Genomic DNA, 22542 nt, shown 5'->3' with positions numbered 1-22542 from the left:
TTTTTAGTTGGGTCAGAAAATTCAGAAATTCCAATAGGCTAAATCACTGAAAATTCCCAAAGGTACCTGACATTGTTTAAAATTTTTCCCCATCCCATTGGTCGCTTGTGCATGCAACATGCAGAGGATCTGAAGCCAGTGATGATGACTGTCTGGCGATGGCAGTCTATTTCTGGTGTGATATATTCTGAGTTCTAGTTTTTATCCCTCTGAAATTGTAAACAGAAAAGATAAATATTCTCACCACAGCAGAGTGGATCTTTAGTCCATTGTAGAACTGATGATAGAAGAGAGAACCTGGGAACAAATACAGAAATTGCTTGAGAAACTCAGCATGTCCTGCAGCATCTGTGGAGAGAAAACAGAGTTAAACTTTCAAGTCCAGCATCGAAGGGTTGGATCGAAGGGTCTGTTTCCATGCTGTACATCTCTATGACTCTATGCCTCTATGACACCTCTTTAACTAGGAAAATGTGATATTTATGGTGTTGAAGAGGGTTTGGGAGGAAAAGGAGGGAGCAGGTAGGTGGAGACAGAGCCCAGAGACAGAAAAATAATTGGGCAGACAAAAGGTTTGTTGAGAATAAGCCAGGAAACAAGCAAAAATGGGCTAGCCGTATCTGAAATAACTTGTAACATGACAGCACCTGGGGTGTAGGGGTGAGTACTAGATGTGGAAGGAGGTGTTTGTGCTCTCAAATTGTCCAACTCAGTGCTGAGCCCTGAAGGCTGTAAGGTCCCCAAGTGAGAGATGAGTCATAATCACACAACGTGGAAACAGACCCTTCATCCAATTAGATTATGCCGACCATGTTCCCAAACTAAATCAGCCCCACTTGCCTGCACTTGCATCCCTCCAGCCTTTCCTATTTGTGTACTTATCCAAATGTCTTTGAAATGTTGTAACTGTACCTGCATCCACCACTTCCTCTGGCAGCTCATTCCACATGCAAACTATTCTATGTAATCAAAAGGTTGCCCCTCTTTTTAATAACGTCACCTCTCACCTTAAAAGCATGCCCCCTAGTTTTGAAATCTGCCACTTTTGGGGAAACGATCTTCACTATTCACCATATCCATATCACTTGTGATTTTATAAACCTCTATAAGGCCACCCCTCAATCTCGCATGCTCCATTGATAGAAGTTCCAACCTATCCAGCTTATTTTTATAACTCAAAGCCTCCATTCCTGGCAACAGCCTGGTAAATCTCTTCTGAACCCGCTCCAATTTAATAATATCCTTCCTGTAGCAGGGTGACCTTGGACTGCACACAGTACTCCAGAAGAAGCCTCACCAGTGTCATAGATTTAGAGAGATGTACAACATGAAAACAGACCCTTTGGTCCAACTCGTCCATGCCGACCAGATTAGATTGGACTCTCTACAGTGTGGAAACAGGCCCTTCAGCCTAACAAGTCCATACCGCCCCTCCGAAGAGAAACCCACCCAAACACATTCCCGTACCCTATATTTACCCCTGACTAACACGATGGGCAATTTAGATGGCCAATTCACCTGACCTGTACATCTTTGGATTGTGAGAGGAAACCGGAGCACCAGGAGGAAACCCACACAGACACGGGGAGAACGTGCAAACTCCACATTGACAGGCGGGAATCGAACCCAGGACCCTGGTGTTGTGAGGCGGCAGTGCTAACCACTCAGCCACTGTGCCAGATATCCCAACCTAATCTACTCCATTTACAAGTACTTGGCCCATGTTCTTCTAAACCCTTCCAAATCATATACCAGATGCCTTTTAAATGTTGTAATTGTACCAGCCTCCACCACTTCCTCTGGCAGCTCATTCTATACCCACACCACTCTCTGCTTCATATATTTCTCCTTTCATCCTAAACCTATGCCCTCTAGTTCTGGACTCCCACAACCCAGAGAAAAGACCTTGTCAATTTATCTTATCCATGCCCCTCATGACTTTATAAACCTCTATAAGGTCATTCGTCAACCTCTGACGCTCCAGGGAAAACAGCCCCTGTCCACTCACCTCCCCCATAGCTCAAACCCTGTATGACCTCAACATGATGTCCCAACTGTTACTCTGCAAGATCTAAGCAATGAAGGCAAATATGCTAAACACCTTTTTAACTACCTGTGATGCAAACTTCAAAGAATTATGTACTTGCACCCCTAGGTCTTTCTGTTCTACAACACTAGGGCCCTTGTGTTAATTGTATAAGTTCTGTCATTGTTTGTTTTACCAAAATACATGAGGTGTGGTTTTTCCAGTTTGCTGGAACTCTGCAGCAGGCCTGAGATGGAAATGTTGGCATGGGAACACGTTGAGGTGGCGGGCAACTTGTTATAATGTCATCAATTTGAATGGTGATCACACATAAAGGTCAAAGGGTTGAATGTACCTTTCAGTCCATTTACCAGCCAACTGTGAAAATGTCCTTAAAGTGTTGAAGTGAATATTTTGTTTTGAAAAGGAGAGGAATAATTTATCTGTAATTAAACACGCATCTTATAAAATTAGAACAGCTCTAGAATCCCATCATCAGGCAGACATGAGCTAATGACTGTCAGGTTAGAGGACTTTGATTCGAAGCCACTGCTGGTCAACCACAAAAAAATCTCTAAGTCTAAAATGGCAAATGAGCATCCAGTCAGGAAAAGCCTAATCTAGAAAGAGTCTGATTATGGCATGCTGTGAAACTGAAAATTTATGTCATTTATGGAATGGCATCAGAAAAATGACCCTAAAAGCTAATAGATTAGCAGCAACTCAACGAGTGTCATTGAGGGAAGAAAGACTGTTGTCTTGGCCTCTCTTGACTGCCACTCAGCAGAAATTCACCTCAGAATCTACTTCAACTACTTCGCACCGTTTCTCCCCCCCCCCAAACACACACACACACTCTCTCTCATTCTCTCTCTCTGTCTATCTATTTATCTATCTATCTATACCATCAAAGAGAGAAGTCAGCTCAATAGCTTCATGTTGAAACAATGGTGCAGAGTTCAGATCCTCTGTGACCAATACCCTGGTAGATTGTTTGAACAAACTTTAATGTTTCTTGTTTCTTCCTAGGATGTGGGAATTTGGTTTATCTTCCATCGAGCTCCTACTGGACAATCAGTTGGTCAATACCCAGAGGGTCAGTCTGAATTTACCCCACTTGGGGTATTTTATAACAACAGGGTGCATTCCAATTTCAAGGTGTGTAAAAGTTCCACCACAAAACATAGAATAGAGTACCTATAGTGTGGAAACAGGCCATTCAGCTCAACAAGTCCACAGTGACCTTCTGAAAAGTTTTCCACCCAGACCCAACCCCCATCCTATCCCTGTAACCTTGTATTTCCCATGGCTAACGTACTTAACCCACACATCCCTGCACCCTATGGGTAATTTAGTATGGCCAATCCAGCTAACTTGCACATCTTTGGATTGTGGGAGGAAACTGGAACACCTGGCGGAAATGCATGCAGACACGGGGTTAATGTGCAAACTCCACATTGACGATGGGTAGAATTGAACCTGGGTCCCTGGTGCTGAGAGGCAACAGTGGTAACCATTGAGCCACCGTGCTACCAATCATGGCCTTTATTTAATGCTGTCTATATTATTTGTTATTTTAAAGAAAGTAGCATATGCTTATGTAGTATGTAAAAAGCTGTGGATTTATAATGTGCTACATACAAATGCAGAGACCAGATATGGGGTGGCATAGTGACTCAGTGGTTAGCACAGTTGCCTCATAATGCCAGGGACCCGTGTTTGATTCCACACTCGGGCAACTGTCTTGTGGAGTTTGCACATTCTCCCAGTATCTGTATGGGTTTCCTCCCACAGTCAAAAGGTGTACAGGTTAGGGTGGATTGGCCATGCTAAATTGTCCATAGTGTCCAGGGATGTGCAGGTTAGGTTGATTAGCCATGGGAAATGCAAGGTTATAGGGTTGGGGGTGAGTTTTGGTGGGATGCTGTTTGAAGGGTTGGTGTGGATTTGATGGGTTGAATGGCCTGCTTCCACACTATAGGAATTCTATTATTCTATCGGTGACTGAGTACATGAGTTACAAAAGTTTGTACAGTATATGTCATGGATCTCTGAAATATATTTTGTAATTCCAGCCTTTCCCAGAATTATCTGCAGGCCTGGACAAGCTTTCTCTTAATTTAGTCCAAGTGCAACCACAAAAATTATTTTACTCTTAAATACAAACTCTCAATAATTTGCTAGTTTGCTTGGAATCCATTTGACCTCTTAGCTATTCAAACCTTTTAATTGAAACAATTATAGTGATTGCAATGAACAAACAGAAGAATATTGAATAATGAAATCCTTCTTGCACTGCCAAGACTATCATTCAAAAAGCATCATGTATTACAAAAAGCTGCTGAATTTATTCATGTTATACCTTTAAATTACCCTCTACAATCAGTGTGCATGGCTAAAAATATAAACAGAGGATAGACTGAAAGAAGAAATCGAACCATAGGATTGGCTGCTTAGGATGGAATCTACTGTTGATTGTTTGTTTGTTTTGTAAGCCAAGCCCCATATCCCGTATCCCATGTGGGTATGGAGTACACACTGGAATGATGTTGTTGCTGGCCCAATGAAAAACTCCTTTGGAGTACCAGTAGGCACCACCACGCAAACAGGCATCGCTCAGGAGCAAAGGCAGAAGGTCCTTAGAATGAAGATGCCTCACATTTCACCAATGAGACGGGGTGAAGCAGATAAGACCCCTCAGAGGGGCCCTCTGCAAAATGAGTTGGAGCTGCACATCTGACCTTTCTGACCTTCAGACCTGTCATTGGTCATGGATCCATTGACTCCATCGACATACCCTTTCCCTCAGCCATCTCCACTTCTCAGCAGGAGTGCCCTCTGATACCAGGAAGATCCCAGCGATTTCCTCCCCAACTGCATCTACATCACTGGGTTCCTCATCAGCGGCTACCCATCCTCTGTGTCTCTGTAATACTGACAATATTCAGCACTCTGTGTTGGAAATGTTCCCTGGTGAAAATGACTTACTTTATGCTATGGGAACGTTTTGTATTGAGTACCTCTCAAGCTTCTGTGTTCTTCCTCCCCACATCTGACTAATTGACTGCAGTGCATCCATCAATTACCAGTGCTCTGTGCATTTTGCTAAAACTCTTGTGTAATATTCACTTCTAGCATTGCTGGATTGATGCTTCAAAGTTCCCCACTCATTACGTTCCTTCATGAAATCTTTCAACTGAAATAAAATGCTTTTTGATTTAACAGTGGAATCAAGGAACACTTTTGCACAACTTCCTCATTAATGATCTCAACAAAGCTACCTTCTTCACTTCTCATTTGATGCTTGTTTGTTAGTTTTAGCAAAGGCAGAGTACCCTGAGTTGAGTTAAAGGTGAAGCAATGTTTGACACTTTTTAATTGGTCCACCATCTTTTAATCACATCTTTGTCTCTGTTAAAACTCACTGTTTGAATTGCCCATTCCAGACCTCCACATTGAATAGGAAAACTCACATTGTGAATTGATGTTTAACAACATTTAGAAATCAAAAAGCAAATAAGAACCAAGAAACAGCAAATTGTTGCTCAGAACTTCTGAAAAATGGATAAGGAACAAACACTTGCAGAAAGAAAAGTTTTCACCTCAAGAAGAGGAGAATTGCAAAGAAGCGATTGAGAATGAAAGAATCACGTTCATATTAGAATAAAGATGAAAACAACTTAACTGGATCTGAGGGATGAGAAAGAACTGTGGAGTTGGAGCGTAGAAGAACTTCCTTCACTCATTGTAGCATTTCCTGCCAGTTTCAATAAAAATCCAAAACCCCAAAGAATGGAGTTAAAATCCAGAATCCTTTATTCCACCTGGCATTGTCGTTTGTGTAATTTGTCGTCAGGTTCTGGTATTGATGATGGAGAATTGCATTTTTGTAATGTTTTGAGCAAACCTTCTCGATTGGTTCAGTGTGACTTTCTTTTCTGCCCTAGGCTGGACTTTTTATTGGCAGTGGAGTGAAGACAACAGAGTCCAATGCTGAAGATCCCAGGGAGGTTCTTACTGTCGACTTTGCAAGGTATAACAACGTATTATTTTAGGACATTCAAACCAACTTACTTATTTTTGGATTAAACTCATTTACATGTTACATTCCACAACCTTTTGTTCTATTTGAGCCAGTTGCATCAACTTTACTGGTTTAAATCCGTAGAAGTGAGTCCTCCTTAAAGAGGAGATGGTTTGAAGGTAATTGAGATACTTTCCCACAAGGAAAGAAGAACAACCAAAGCCAAAGCTGTCTGGATGATGAAAGAGTTTGAACATAGAGTGAAGTAGAGAAAGGGGACATATGTAAGGCTCTATATATCAAAGATCAGCCTGTTAATGAAATAGGGTCAGTCTGAATACAAGAAGTACAGAGGAGAAGTGAAAAAACTACTGAAAGTGGCAAACAGACAATGCGCTATTATAAGGGAGAATCCAAATCTTCTGTGGGAACATGATTATTGAGAGGATTTCAGAAGAGCTGTGGAGCACGTTAGGAATAAAATGCTGATCTGTTGGTCTTATCTCTAGCAACAAATGTCTGCTTTGCATCAGAATTTATAAGGGACTACAGTCTTGCTAGATCTATAATAAATGGGGAGGTTGCCATAATACTCACAAAAGGAAAAACAGAGATAAAAGTGAGGTACTAGGAAGGCTCTGAGTAGATAAGTTGACCCGGTTAGGTGTGACGGTGGAGGTTCTAAGCAAGGTGAGGGAGGATATTGTTGAGGTGCTCGTTACAACTTTGCACTCCTCCTGACAGGGTGTTGCCAACAGACTGTACTGTTGCACACTTATTCAATAAAGCAGAATGTTCAAAGAGAAATCTAAGCCAGACATGACAAGCTTTTAGGACATAGCCCGGGGGAATATTAGCAAATACTGGAAACAGAAATCAACTAATAGAGAAGAACCAAAATGGATTTATTTAGGAAACTTGTGCATGGTCAACTTGATTGATGCAAAGTAAGGTTTGTGATTTATATACAGTCAGTTCTGCCTTAATGCAAGTTTTTTCAACACTAATTGGCTTTAATGCGATTGATGAACTTAGACATTATTTGTAGAAGGGAAATGTTCCTTACCTTTATTGGCTATAACGTGATTCTGATCCCTTTAGTTTAAATGGTATGGCTATTGCACAATTTTCTTATTATAACACAAGAAGGTGGCACGGTGGCCCAGCAGTTAGTACTGTTGCCTCTCAGCACCAGGGTCCCAGGTTCGATTCCAGCCTCGGGTGACTGTCTGTGTGGAGTTTGCACATTCTCCCCGTGTATGCGTGGGTTTTCTCCAGGTGCTCCAGTTTCCTTCCACAGTCCAAAGATGTGCCGGTCAGGTGAATTGGCCATGCTAAATTGCCCATAGTGTTAGGTGCATTAGTCAGAGGGAAATGGGTCTGGTTGGGTTACTCTTCAGAGGATCAGTGTGGACTGTTTGGGCCAAAGGGCCTGTTTCCACACTGTAGGGAATCTAATCTAATCATTGTATGAGAGCAGAACTATTGAGTTATATCAGAACCGTAAGAATATCATTTATTTTTGAGTTTGGATATTTGAATTTGATTTATTGGTTTACTTTCTTTTCATTCATGGGATGAGGGCGTTGTTGGCTAGTCTAACATTTATTGCCCATCCCTAATTGCCAGGAGGGCAGTGAAGAGTCAACCACATTGTTGTGGGTCTGGAGTCACATGTAAGCCAGACCAGGTAAGGATGGCAATTTCATTCCCTAAAGGCTACCAGTGAACCAGATGGGTTTTTCTAACAATCGACTATGGGTACATGGTATTTAGACTCCTAATTCCATATTCTTATTGAATTCAAATTTCATCTGCTTTTGTTCAATTTGAACCCGGTGCCCAGAACAATACCAGGGTCTCTGGATTACCAGGCCAGTGATAATAAACTATTATAACTAATACCACTGGGCTGCTGCCGTTTTCTCTGTGTGTCTGAAGAGGGTATAATGATTCATTGTAGTATTTCTGTAACCATGCTAACCCTCACTGAGAGGAGTTTTATGTTCCAGATTTATTAATTCCATCTGCTGCCGTGGTGGGATTACAACTCATCCCAGGTTGTGGAGGTGCCGGTGTTGGACTGAGATGGACAAGGTCAGAGGTCACATGATGCCAGGTTATAGTCCAACAGATTTATTTGAAATCACAAACTTTCAGAGTACTGCCCCTTCATCAGGTGAAGTTTTCACCTGACAGAGGAGCTGAGCTCTGAACGCTTATAATTTCCAATAAACCTATTGGACTATAACCTGATGTCATGTGACTTCTGACCTTAACTCATCTCAGGGTAAAAAAGACTGCAGATGCTGGAAACCTGAGTCTAGATTAGAGCGGTGCTGGAAAAGCACAGCAGGTCAGGCAGCATCGAGGAGCTGGAGAATCGACGTTTCAAGCAAAAGCCCTTCATCAGGAATAGAGGCAGGAAGCCTCCAGGGTGGAGAGATAAATGAGAGGGGGTTGGGGGTGGGGAGAAAGTAGCATAGAGTACAATAGGTGAGTGGGGGTGGGGATGGAGACCATTGGCTCATTATGCCACTTTCTCCCATAAAATATGCACCGTATTAAATAAATGGGGAGGTTGCCATAATACTCACAAAAGGAGTCCATATTGGATAACCCAAAACTGCAGTTGTGCAGGGAATTTCAACCAATCCCATTGACAGAAGAGGAATCTGATCTGAAGGATAACTCTGATAGGTCAAGGTTCAGATTAGCATATGCATGCTTGTCATGTGATCACATTAGGGAGGAGAAAGTGAAGTCTGCAGATGCTGGAGATCAAGAATGCCCGAAACGTCGATTCTCCTGTTCCCTGGATGCTGCCTGGCCTGCTGCGCTTTTCCAGCAACACATTTTCAGATGTGATCACATTAACCAAATGGAGGAGGGTCAGGTCACTCTGCGGCTCAGACTTGTAGAAAAGCTGTCAATCGCTATCTCTGAGAGTCTGCAGGTACATCGAGGCCATTGATAAGCGGCAGCAGAACATCCCAATTCTTCTCAAGACCATGTTCAAGTACAAAGCATGAGATGAGGATATTTGAATCTACAATCACCAAGTGCTTTCAACATGCTGAGATCAAATGGGCTGTGTCTGCACAGGACACATAAACCAAGGAGCAGCGTGAGACCAACCAGCCTGAAGGAGGAGTCCCTGTTTCCGCTCACCTATGGGAGTGCAGCATTGAAATTCCAGCAGAAACAAATGTGGAAATCCTCACCAAGTTGGTCCACACCATGCGTTGCACAATGGAGCTGAAAGATGAAGCACTTGCAGTTGTTTGACTGTGGAGCTTAAGCAGGCTGATGACCTTGAAGACCCCTGATGAATACCCACGTGCTCATTCACTTGTCTGTTTCCCCAGCCAAAATCAGAAAGGCCACAGAACACACTCCAGAACTTTACACAAAGATGTTTGACTGTAATTATGTCATGATGGATTGTATCATACTCATCTAAAAACAGTAACTGAGCAGCAAAATATTATTTAAGAGTTTCTCCAGAGCAAAGGTTTTTAATTACCTTTTACTACAAGGTCAGCCGATTGTAAGGTACGAATAAATTGCAAAATAAAGTCTTTTTTCATATTTATTGTGGTACTGCATTTTCATTTGATTATATTAACATCCAGCATGTTTGTAGACCAAATCGACTTTCACATGCGTCACCTCAGTGATCTTGAATGTTCAGTTACATTTAATTTGTGGGCGACTCCCGAGGATTCAACTTATTGTGATTCTACTGTAATGGTCAAACTTCACTGCTAGATTTGTATCAAATTTATATCTAACTATATTTACACTGATACAGGTACATGCACTATCATAGTTTCCTGGTTACTTTGACAGTTTTAGTAATAAATAGAAAGCTGTTTCATCCATGTTAGTGTTTCAGTTTACAAATGTGAGGCACTGCATTATTGTTTCAGGATATGACCACCTGTTTTTGTTGGAGTTGTCCTTTACGATGAACATTTTGCAGCAAAATGAATCAATGTCACCTTTTGTTCAATTAGCCCTTTCAATCATGCAACATATTGCAGACCTCAAAATGTATCTCATTTCACTGGCCATTTTATCTGAGAGGTTGCAGACTAACGTTAAATGTTTACTTATTTAATTTGGTGGAAATGTTCTGACCAGCAACACTTCTTTTTAAAAAAATGTTCTTGTGTTTTATTTATGACCCGAACTATTCCTCTGACCTGTGTCCAATTGATAACAGATGATTAATGATTGGCCAGTGCTTAAAGCTGTCATACCTAGCCTTCTGTTCCTGCTGAGTCTTGGCTTCTCATGATTATTAAGTACTTAGGGCCTGAGTTCCTGTCTTTGTTGATGACAGGAGCATCTGTTTCCAACACGGGATTTCTTGTATGGCCATGACAGGACCAACCATCTGTTTTGTATATTTGACATAGGTTTCGCCCACACCAGAACGCTGACCCAAGAAAGCCACGGGTTCCTGCGATTATTGACGGCCTTGTATCCTTCAAAAATAATGACCATGGAGCTTGGGCTAGAGGAGGAGACATTATATTCCGCAACTCTGGGTATATTTATTTGTAACAATTGAACAAACTAGATATGTAGCAATGCTAAATGTATTGTACGAGGAGAAAGTGAGGTCTGCAGATGCTGGAGATCAAAGTTGAAACTTTATTGCTGGAACAGCACAGCAGGTCAGGCAGCATCCAGGGAACAGGAGATTCGACGTTTCGGGCACAGGCCCTTCTTCAGGAATGAATCATTCCTGAAGAAGGGCCTGTGCCCGAAACGTCGAATCTCCTGTTCCCTGGATGCTGCCTGACCTGCTGTGCTGTTCCAGCAATAAAGTTTCAACCTAAATGTATTGTACTGCCAGTTATGAAAGATCAACAAACAGGAGTAGATGTCATTTCACTGGCCATTTTATCTGAGAGGTTGCAGACTAACGTTAAATGTTTACTTATTTAATTTGGTGGAAATGTTCTGACCAGCAACACTTCTTTTTAAAAAAATGTTCTTGTGTTTTATTTATGACCCGAACTATTCCTCTGACCTGTGTCCTTAATGAGGTTTATAAATTCATGAGTTGTAGAGATCAGATTAATGGGGGATTTCAAGACTAGGGGGCACGTACTTAAGGTAGAGGATAAGACTTTAAAAAGACATGGGGCAAATGTTTTAGATAAATGGAGGTTCTCATGTGGAATAAACTTGAAGTGGATGTGGGCACAATTACAACGTTTAAAAGACATTTGGATAAATACATGAATCGGAAACCTTTGGAAGGATATGACCAGGAGCAGGCAGGTGGGACTAGTTTAGACTGGGATTACGTTTGGCATGAACTGGTTGGACCGAAGGGTCTGTTTCGGTGCTGTGTAACTCTATGTACAAAACTGAGGAATACAATGCTGTGCCGGTTATTGGAGACACCTGGTTGCATGCAATCCAGTATAGTGACCACATTCTCTTACACTTTTACAGGTTCTCTGACAATGGAATTGGTCTGACTCTCGCAAGGTAAATTTCTTTGAAGGTTTCCATTCTTTACTCAATGATCTTTTTGCCAAATGAAATCCTTTTAGTTTGAAATCAGAACTTTGGCTTTCTGGCTGAAAAACAGAAAACAAAGCAGCCGAGGTGGCAGTGGGGAGAATTTTACAGAAATTGCTGGAGAAATTCAGCAAGTCTGGCAGCATCTGTGGGAAGAAAACACAGTTGGCATTTCAAGTCCAGTGAGCCGCCTTCAGAACTAGTGCTGGTGATAAGGCAGGATCTGGCCAAATTAGATTGAGAACAGCAACTTGAGGGTAAATCCGCAGAATAGTGGGAGGTTTTCAAAAAAGGTACTGGGGAGGCAGGGTTACAGGCCCAACATGCCCTTTAAGGCGAAATGTAGGAGCAACAATCCCAAAAAACCCATGATGTCACGGAGTACTCAGGACTAGATAAAGAGGAAAAGAGAGGGTTTTAACCTGTACAAAGCTAGCAAATCAATGGAGGCCCGAGTGGATTATGGGAAGTAGAACAGGGGACTTAAGAAAGCAATTAGGAGAGAAAAGATAGGACATGAAAACGGTGTGTAAAATTATGGAGAATTCAAAAATATTCTGGAACAACATCAAAGGGAAAAAGATAACCAAGGAAAGAGTAGGGCCCATTAGGGACCAAGGGGACACTTTGTGTATGGAGCCAGAGGACGTTGGTGAGGTGTTATACAGCAGTTTCATGACTGTCTTTAGTTGGGTGAAAGAGGCTGGAGGTGCAGATTTTGGAAAGAGAGACTGTGAGATACTTGAGCAGTTTGACATAGGGAGTGAGGAGTTTTTGGGAGGCTTAAAAATGAACAATCTCCAGGTCAGTTGAGTTGTATTCCAGGCTGTTGTGGGAGACAAGGAAGGAAAATACAGGAGCTTTGACCCAAATTTTTAATTCCTTTCTGGCCGCAGGGAGGACAGCTAATGTGGTTCCATTTTACAAGAAAGGGGATACAGATAGACCAGGGGATTACAAACCATTGAGTCTGGCATCGGTGGCAAGGAAACTTGGAGAAAATGCAGAAGGAGAGAATTAATCTTTGCTTGGAGAGACAAAGTTTAATCAGTGATTTTTCGCATGGCTTTGCCAGAGGGAGATTGTGCCTAACAAATTGGAATGTTTTGAGGAGGTGGCTAGTTAGATGAGGGTAGTAAGGCTTTTTAACAAGGTCCCATATGGGAGACTGAAAGAAGGTAAAAGAGCCCAGGATCCAGAGTAATTTGGTCAGTTATATCCAATTTGGCTTAGTGACTGGAGATCGACTAGAAGGCTGTTCATGTAACTGGAGCTCAGTGTTCTCTGGTGTACTATAGGATCAATGCTGGGGTTTGTGATATTCATAAAAGATGCAGATGAGAAGCTGGGGGTAATTGGTGGAGGGAATGATATTTTAGCACATAACATGGCCAGGTGGTTGACAGTGCAGACTAGGGCGTTAGGTTACTGAAGGATATAGATGGATTGGTCAGATGGGAAGATCAGTGGCAGATGGAATTTAACCTTGACAAATGTGAGGTGATGTACTTTGGAAGAAGGAACAAGAAAAGGGAGTACTCAATGACTGGCAGGACACAAGGAAGCTCAGAGGAACAGAGGGATCTTGAAGCACTTGTCCATAGATCTCTGAAGGTGGCAGGGAAGTTTAATTACCCTTTTAAAAAGGCATTTGGGATGCTTGCCTTTATCAGTTGTGGCATATATTATAAAAATGGGGAGGTCATATTGGAGCTGTACAGAATTTTGGTCAGGCCACAGCTGGAGTACTGTGTGTGTGTGTAGTTCTGGTCACCATACTATGGAAAAGATGTGATTGTACTACATTGTAGAGCGGATGTTGTATGGGATGGAGCATTTCAGCTATGAGGAGAGTCTGGATAAGCTCAGCTGGTTTTCTTTAGGGCAGAGCGGGTTGAGGGGCGGGGCCTGATAGAGGTGTATAAGTTTATCAGAGGCATGGGTGGGTGCAGCTGTTTCCTTTGGTTGAAGGGTCAATATCAAAGGGCCATAATTTTTAAGTGAAAGGTTTAGAGAGACTTTGAGGAAATGATTTTTCACCTGGAAGGTCTGGAATACACTGCCTAGGAGTGTAGTTGAGGTGGGAAACTTCACAATCTTTAAAACGTACTTGGATGAAAACATGAAGTGCTCATAACATTCAAGGCTCTAGGCGGTGCTGGAAAGTGGGACTAGTGTAGATTCAGAGTGCTTTGGTTGGTGCAGATTTGATGGGCTGAAGGACCTCTTCTGTACTGTATGGTACTATGAAAACTTTTAAAATATTACCAATTGATTTCCTACAGCTTTGCATGGACAATGAGTTTCCTTCATGAGTTAGTTTAGAGGCTTGGGGTCACTTAGACCAGGTTACAGAGGTGTTATTTGATTCCATTATAAAATCACAACTTCTGCAATTGTTTTGCAATCGTTTGTAATGGTAATGACCGATGTAACCTGATCACTATGAGACAATGTGCTATCACAAATGATGGCACTGGAGGTTGTCATCATCATGTGGTAATGGTATTTCATCATAAATATGGACAGGAATTTCTGAGGGAAAAGTTTGGCAAAGTGCACACAAGTCTGCCATTTTAAGATTGTAGCCAAAATTCAAAATATATTTAGCGTGTAATTGATGACATTCTAAGTATTCAAAGCTGACAATTGTTGCACATTTAACAATTGTTTTTTGCCAAGAAAAAACATCTTGCCAAGTCACAGGGGCCCTGCAGGATTTAGGAATATATCCCTTTGAAGTTTATTGAAGTGCATAAAAATACAGGACAATTGAAAACATTGGTTCTCACTATCCCTTTGTGCTCCCTTTGTGCTTGCTTATAGTTGTTTTTGTCTCTTTTTGATTTTCTCTTTTTTTCTCTCTCCTTTTTTTTTCTCCTTTTCTCTCTTTCTCTTTCTTCTCTTTTTTTCTCCCTCTTTCTTTTTCTCACTTTCTCTTTTGCACTCTCTTGTTCTCTCTATTTCTCTCTCTCTCTTTATTTTTTCTTTCTCTCTTTTCTCTCCCTATCTTTCACTTTTCTCTCTTTTCTCTCCCTATCTTTCTCTTTTCTCTCTTTCTTTCCCTCACTTTCTTTCTCTCTCTTTTTTCTCTCTCTTTTTCTCACTTTCTTTCTCTCTCTTTTCCTCACTCTGTTTCTTTCTCGCTCACTTTTTCCCTCTTTTTCTTTTTTCTCCCTTTCTGTCTTTTTCTTTCTTTCTGTCTCCCTTTTTTTCTCTCTCTTTCTGTCTCTTTCTTTTACCCTCTTTCCTTCTCTCTCTCTTTCTCTTTCTCTCATGTTGTCTCTCTCTCTTTCTCTCTCTCTCGTTCTCTCTTGTTCTCTCCTTGTTTTCTGTCTCTCTCTTTCTCTCCCTCTCTCTCTCTCTCTCTCTCTCTCTCACTCACTGTATACTGCAACGAAGTGTTAACCTGGATGCTGTGTGCGAGTGAGGGAGTGTGTAATGTAGTGGTGATGACTTTTTCTTTTCCGTGGAGCTTTGGATCAGCATGTTAGCTTTATTCATGAGCAGAGAATGAGATGTTGTTATTTGGCTGATCGTAACAGAAATAGGAAACAATAAAAGACGGGTAGGTATAAAAGCTAGTTATTAGAAGACAGTAGGACACTTTTGTGGTCAATGTTTCTGGGTTTCTTACAAAATAATACATCTAAAATCTATAAATAAATCCAATTTGGCAAATTAGGGCCTCAAAGGTTAACTACTCTCACGTAAGTTAATTGCATGCTATCGGTATACACTACATCCATCTCACTGAATGCCTTGCTTCATTATTGTAATGTTAATGAAGATGTTGATGTAAGGTTGTACGTAGTGTTGAATTTATCGTCATGGTAACAGGATGCTCTTGGGTACAGGGAATGAACATTAGTGGCTTTTGTTTGCCCATTTTGCACTTTCCTTCATTTTACGTAACATACAACAGCAGGGGTATTAGCAGGTGACACTGCTGCTGCTGAGAATAAATACAAAACAATTTCATTTCTTGCTTTGTCTCATTATAAGTGACTCAGAACAGTGCTGGTTCTAATACGTTCAGTTAGCTTTCTCATGAGTGGAATAAACCCAGTCTTCCAACAGCAATTGAACAGGATGGAAAATCATTAGCACGTCCACAATTTCTCAATTTACACTCCAGAATGGAAAGACTTCCCGCAAAGAGCATACATTTGTCAAAACAACCCTATGATTATTATTGTTTTCGTATCTTCATGCACTTCCCATGCAGAATTGGGGTGATATAGTGGCTCAGTGGTTAGCACTACTGTTGCACAGTGCCAGGGGCCCAGGTTTGATTTACCCTTTGGCAACTGTCTATGTGGAGTTAGCATATTCTCCCAATATCTGCATGGGTTTCTGCTGGGTGCTCTGATTTCCTCCTATAGTCCAAAGATGTGCAGGTTAGGTGGATTGGCTATGCTAAATTGCCCCATAATGACCAGGGATGTGCAGATTGGGAGGGTGAGCCATGTGGGGTTACAAGGATAACTTGGGAGGAGGTGGGTCTGGGTGGGATGCTATTCGAAATGTTGGTGTGAAATTGATGGGCTGGACGGCCTCTTTGCAAGGATTCTATGAAATATCCTATGCAGTTGTATTCAGTAATGGAAGGATCTGCAAGCTGATTAATGACTCCTTCTATGCCTGTAATCTTTCAATCAGTCAACAATTCTATAGCGTGGGAAAGTACTCTGGGCTCCCAATACTCATGGAGAGGTTGAGGAAGAGGGAAGGGTGGAGGGGGTCTACCCAAACCAAAAGATTCGGGTTTATTTGGCAGTGGTTTCCGTTCACTGGGACTGTCAGGAATAGATTCTGGATCAGTGGTGCTGGAAGAGCACAGCAATTCAGGCAGCATCCGACGAGCAGCAAAATCGACGTTTCGGGCAAAAGCCCTTCATCAGGAATAAAGGCAGAGAGCCTGAAGCGTGGAGAGATAAGCTAGAGGAGGGTGGGGGTGGGGAGAAAGTAGCATAGAGTACAATAGGTGAGTGGGGGAGGAGATGAAGGTGATAGGTCAGGGAGGAGAGGGTGGAGTGGATAGGTGGAAAAGGAGCTAGGCAGGTCGGACAAGTCCGGACAGGTCAAGGGGACAGTGCGGGCTGGAAGTTTGAAACTAGGATGAGGTGGGGGAAGGGGAAACGAGGAAGCTGTTGAAGTCCACATTGATGCCCTGGGGTTGAAGTGTTCCGAGGCAGAAGATGAGGCGTTCTTCCTCCAGCGTCTGGTGGTGAGGGAGCGGCGGTGAAGGAGGCCCAGGACCTCCATGTCCTCGGCAGAGTGGGAGGGGGAGTTGAAATGTTGGGCCACGGGGCGGTTTGGTTGATTGGTGCGGGTGTCTCGGAGATGTTCCCTAAAGCGCTCTGCTAGGAGGCGCCCAGTCTCCCCAATGTAGAGGAGACCGCATCAGGAGCAACAAATGCAATAAATGATATTAGTGGATGTGCAAGTAAAACTTTGATGGATGTAGCGGAGGAAGAGGTGGGAGTGGTGCCGGTGTAATTACGGAAGATCAACTGTTCTACGTAGCCAACAAAGAGACAGGCATAGCTGGGGCCCATACGTGTGCCCATGGCTACCCCTTTGGTCTCAAGGAAGTGGGAGGATTCAAAGGAGAAATTGTTAAGGGTGAGGACCAGTTCGGCCAAACGAATGAGAGTGTCGGTGGAAGGGTACTGTTGGGGACGTCTGGAGAGGAAAAAACGGAGGGCTTGGAAGCCCTGTTCATGGCGGACTCCGCTACATTGATGACTGCATTGGCGCCACCTCGTGCTCCCGCGAGGAGGTTGAGCAATTCATCAACTTCACCAACACATTCCACCCTGACCTTAAATTTACCTGGACCATCTCTGACACCTCCCTCCCCTTCCTGGACCTCTCCATCTCCATTAGTGACAACCGACTTGACACTGACATTTTTTACAAACCCACCGACTCCCACAGCTACCTGGATTACACCTCTTCCCACCCTATCTCTTGCAAAAATGCCATCCCGTATTCCCAATTCCTCCGCCTCCGCCGTATCTGCTCCCAGGTGGACCACTTCCACCATAGAACACACCAGATGGCCTCCTTCTTTAGAGACCGCAATTTCCCTTCCCACGTGGTTAAAGATGTCCTCCAACACATCTCGTCCACATCCCGCACCTCCGCCCTCAGACCCCACCCCTCCAACCGTAACAAGGACAGAACGCCCCTGGTGCTCACCTTCCACCCTACCAATCTTCGCATAAACCAAATCATCCGCCGACATTTTCGCCACCTCCAAACAGACCCCACCACCAGGGATATATTTCCCTCCCCACCCCTTTCCGCCTTCAGCAAAGACCGTTCCCTCCGTGACTACCTGGTCAGGTCCACGCCCCCCTACGACCCACCCTCCCATCCTGGCACTTTCCCCTGCCACCGCAGGAACTGTAAAACCTTTGTCCACACCTCCTCCCTCACCTCTATCCAAGGCCCTAAAGGAGCCTTCCACATCCATCAAAGTTTTACTTGCACATCCACTAATATCATTTATTGTATTTGTTGCTCCTGATGCGGTCTCCTCTACACTGGGGAGATTGGGCGCCTCCTAGCAGAGCGCTTTAGGGAACATCTCCGAGACACCCGCACCAATCAACCAAACCGCCCCGTGGCCCAACATTTCAACTCCCCCTCCCACTCTGCCGAGGACATGGAGGTCCTGGGCCTCCTTCACCGCCGCTCCCTCACCACCAGACGCTGGAGGAAGAACGCCTCATCTTCTGCCTCGGAACACTTCAACCCCAGGGCATCAATGTGGACTTCAACAGCTTCCTCATTTCCCCTTCCCCCACCTTATCCTAGTTTCAAACTTCCAGCCTGCACTGTCCCCTTGACCTGTCCGGACTTGTCCGACCTGCCTAGCTCCTTTTCCACCTATCCACTCCACCCTCTCCTCCCTGACCTATCACCTTCATCTCTTCCCCCACTCACCTATTGTACTCTATGCTACTTTCTCCCCACCCCCACCCTCCTCTAGCTTATCTCTCCACGCTTCAGGCTCTCTGCCTTTATTCCTGATGAAGGGCTTTTGCCCGAAACGTCGATTTTGCTGCTCGTCGGATGCTGCCTGAATTGCTGTGCTCTTCCAGCACCACTGATCCAGAATCTGGTTTCCAGCATCTGCAGTCATTGTTTTTACCCTGTCAGGAATAGGCTGAGAACCCTGCACCTTCTGACTGAGAAGCAGCCGTATCATCACTAAGACAAAAGCATGTTTTATCTCCATGGTGTCACTGGATCCATGTACTGTAAAAATAAACTTGTCTGATCTCACCACTAATCTGGTCACAATTGAATCTTCACAGATTTCAGCAGGAACATTGTTTTTCTTTAAAAAAAACACAAGGGTCATTCAAACTTGTATGGAGATGCCTTAGCAGTTTCTCTGGGATATCTGCAGATGAAGTTATCTCTTCTAACAAGGCAGCTCAGCTTTCAGATCCGTCATACAAAGAGTGATCTCAGAACAAATCTCCACAAACACTGAGTTTTTTTAAGTTACAGTTGATACTGCCATTTCATTAAAGCCAATAATAGAAAAGATTGTTAACTACTGAAGTCCTTTTGTTTCCATAGTGATGGAACTTTTCCAACAGATGAGGGGTCCAGCTTGGAAGTGACAAAATCAATCTTTGTTGGTGAAAGTATTAATGTTGGCTGTAATGGAGGACAGAACAGATACTGGGGCAAGGGAGCACATGGAGAGTACAGAACGCTGCCAAGAAACAGGTAGAATATATGAACGTTAGCTTTTTAAAACATTTTATATGTACATGTGTTTTTTTTTTAAAAAGATTGATCACTAGCTAAAGCTGCTAGATGTATTGGACCTAAGTAAGATTTCTGCTTTCCAGAACTTTCCCTATCCGTGGATTCCAGATTTATGACGGTCCGGTCCGAATCACTAAGTGCACATTTAAAAACTACATATCTGTCCATGAGCGGTACTCCAGCGCACTTGCCTTTTTTATGAGGAACTCCTGGCAAATCAGTCCCCAAAACAATGTGTCTCAAGTCAAGTTGGAGTGGAATGTAAGTCCCAAAGTAATCTGTTATATATTTTGAAACACTGGCAGAAACCATTCTGAGAGGATTGTGTCAAACTGGTAAAATGAAGCCTTTGGAACATGTATTAACCTCTATGTCATTTTTAAATACAAGGCCTACATTTTAACTTGAAGACCAGAAGGTCAGTTGGAAGTTGCAATACAACTTCCATAGTTCCCTGAAAGTGTAGGAAGGTGTATGGCACTTTATAGGAAGGATGTGGGGGTTTTAGAGAGGGTGCAGAAGAGGTTTACCAGGATCCTGCCTGGAGTAGAGGGGATGAGCTATAAGGAGAGACTGAAAAAAACTAGCTTGTTTTCTCTGGAGCAGCGGAGGCAGAGGGAAGAGTGGATAAAAGTCAATAAAATTTGTGAGATGCATAGATAGGGTTGACAGTCAGAACCGTTTTCCCCAGCATTGAAATATCTAATGTGCATTTAAGATGAGAGGGAGAAAGTTTAAAGGTGATATGAGGTGCAACACAGTGTGGTAGGATTCTGGAATGCACTGTCAGGGGTGAAGTTGGAGGCAGATATGATAGGGATGTTTTTGGGGATTTTGGATAAGCACATGAATATGTAAGGAATGGAGGGATATGGCAGGCAGAAGGGATTAGTTTAATTTGGCGTCATGTTCAGCACAACATCGTGGGCTGAAGGGCCTGTTCTTGTGCTGTACTGTTCAATGTTCTATGTAACATATTTCAGTGTCAGAACTATTGTATGGTAAAATTTGCCCAATATTATAGCCTGGCTTCCATTAAGCTGCAAGTACACAGTTGTTCATGATTTCATGTTAGCCTGATTCTGAATGACGGGTGCTTACAATTTGAAAGAAGTTGCCAATAGCTTCACGTGATCCGAAACATGACTGAGGCAATGACTTGATGGTGTCAGAAATGTAACAGGTTCAGGGTGGCAAATGGAAACACTGGATGGAGGGACTGGCCGTGGGAGTAGCGTGGCTTTTCTTACCTCATGGAATTAGCATTGAACTCCTTCATATCTGGAGGTTAAAAGTTTAAATTATGAGAAGAGTTTGGCTTGTCTTTTACTAGATTTAGTGATGATCTAAATATGATAAAGTAATTTTGTAAGATAGATAAAGATAACTAATTTCTCTGTTGGGGGAACCAGAGCGAGGGGGAACCAGTCTGCGGAGATGTATGTCATCTGCAATTTTACTTGAGAATATCGTTTATCTATAATCTTGGATTTTTGGAGATGATAATTTGCAAAGCCAAGGAAGCTGGCTGCAGCAGATAAGATGTTGCATTTTGCGAAGGACACAAGCTTCTGGACTTGAGACGCCGAGACTGCAGCACTTCCAGTTTGCAATGTAATAAAGCTGTTCGGTTTGAACAGAGTCAGCGAGGTAACTTGTCTTAGGCAATAGCCTCTGCCCCCTGCCCCTCTCTTTTCTTTGATTTGGAGATGCTGGTGTTGGACTGGGGTGGACAAAGTTAAAAATCACACAACACCAGGTTATAGTCCAACAGGTTTAATTGGAAGCACTAGCTTTCGGAGCAATGCTCCATCAGAAAGCTGTCTTTGTAACTCCTGTCATCAAAGTTTTGAGAGTTGAAAACCCACAGGAAGGTCTTCTCACATCAAGCAAAGGATTGGGACAAATCTTAATTGTCACAATCCAAGTGTTTGAAAAGGTGGATCCACAACTGTCTCCAGGTTAAAAAAAAGTTTGTCAGCCATAACTGATCTAGGAAGGCATCCCTGTTCCAATAGCTTATGTACAAAGTGACTCTGACAACAGACCAGCATTTGGGCAATCTGTAAATATTTTTAAATGAATTTAACTTTTACTTGGTCAAAGTATTTTTAATGTAATGTCCTGCAGAGTTTTGTTTTTGTTTCTGAAGATTTCTGGGTTACGTTTATATAATTCAGTAGTTTTCAAGAAGGGTAGTTGTATATATTTGCACAGTTTAAACATTTTATTAATAATCTTTATATCTTTACTTGAGTAACTTTAGTTTACAATAAAGTTGTTCTTTGTGTTACTTGAGGAACCTGGCTGACTCCATTTTAATACTGAGCCGCATTTGTCTAATATACATATAGAATACACACCTTCCCTTCTAAAATCAAAGTTCATTGGGATCAGTAGAGAAATGGGACAAGGGAAGGCATTCATCCTCATAACTTAATCATAGCACTTTTCTCCAGAAAAAAGTGCCTACCTTGTTATTGGACTGAGAACAGTTTCATTTTGTGTCCCTGTGCCCACTGCTTTCCTTTTTCTGTCCTTCCATACAGGTTAACCTCGAGGTATTCTTTGGAAAACCAGGACAGTGGTTTGGAACAAACACTCTTGATGGTGACCAGACGTCAATATTCCATGATTTGGATGGTTCAATGACAGGATATCCCGACACGTTTGTAGCTAGGGCCGACAATTACCTGGTTCGCCATCCAGGATGCCTCAGCGTGCCCAGGTGGAACGGAGTGATCTGCAGTGGCAAGTATGCCCAGGTGAAATTTCCAGTTGGGAAAAACAAACATTTGTATCTTTCTGAATTTTTGCAAGTCTTGCTAATGGCTGACTTTGATTTGCTGTGGTTATGGGCAAGTGGTGAGCCTTGCACTGTGCAACAATGTGAGTCAAACCGTTGAGAAGAAAGAAATACTTATATATCCCCCTTTCACAGCCTCAGGACATCCCAAAGCACTTGCTTTGGTAGTAGCACCTCATTAGAACATGGCCGGTGAACTCTGTTCCTTGTCTCTAATTGGAGGTACAAGCTAAGTATTAACTGGGAATTCACTTATTTCACTATAAGTAGACACAGACTGAAACTGTGATTGTTGAGTTAAGAGGTGCACGCATGTAGTGTGTGTCTCTGTAAATAAAGTCTTCA

General features: G+C 42.8%; 2 protein-coding genes across 6 annotated transcripts in view; both read left to right on the top strand.

The window, feature by feature from the left end:
• Positions 1 to 22542, top strand: part of cemip (cell migration inducing hyaluronidase 1) — a 239455-nt gene that overhangs the window by 25258 nt on the left and 191655 nt on the right. The window lies entirely within an intron of this gene.
• LOC122541088 (cell surface hyaluronidase CEMIP2-like) overlaps positions 1 to 22542 on the top strand; it is a 146963-nt gene that overhangs the window by 66660 nt on the left and 57761 nt on the right. For all 3 annotated transcript variants that reach the window (XM_087981289.1, XM_087981288.1, XM_043677617.2), the window contains 7 exons: positions 3056 to 3184; positions 5974 to 6059; positions 10475 to 10606; positions 11526 to 11561; positions 19197 to 19349; positions 19475 to 19652; positions 21941 to 22156. In XM_087981289.1, the coding sequence (XP_087837415.1) occupies positions 3056 to 3184; positions 5974 to 6059; positions 10475 to 10606; positions 11526 to 11561; positions 19197 to 19349; positions 19475 to 19652; positions 21941 to 22156 (930 nt within the window). The remainder of the gene's footprint in view (positions 1 to 3055; positions 3185 to 5973; positions 6060 to 10474; positions 10607 to 11525; positions 11562 to 19196; positions 19350 to 19474; positions 19653 to 21940; positions 22157 to 22542) is intronic.

The sequence above is a fragment of the Chiloscyllium plagiosum genome, unplaced genomic scaffold, assembly GCF_037043375.1.
Source record: "Chiloscyllium plagiosum isolate Xiang-an unplaced genomic scaffold, Cpla_swu_hap1 HiC_scaffold_39, whole genome shotgun sequence".
NCBI lineage: Eukaryota > Metazoa > Chordata > Chondrichthyes > Orectolobiformes > Hemiscylliidae > Chiloscyllium > Chiloscyllium plagiosum.
Note: the sequence above shows the minus strand (reverse complement) of the source record. Positions and strands in the feature narration are given on the sequence as shown.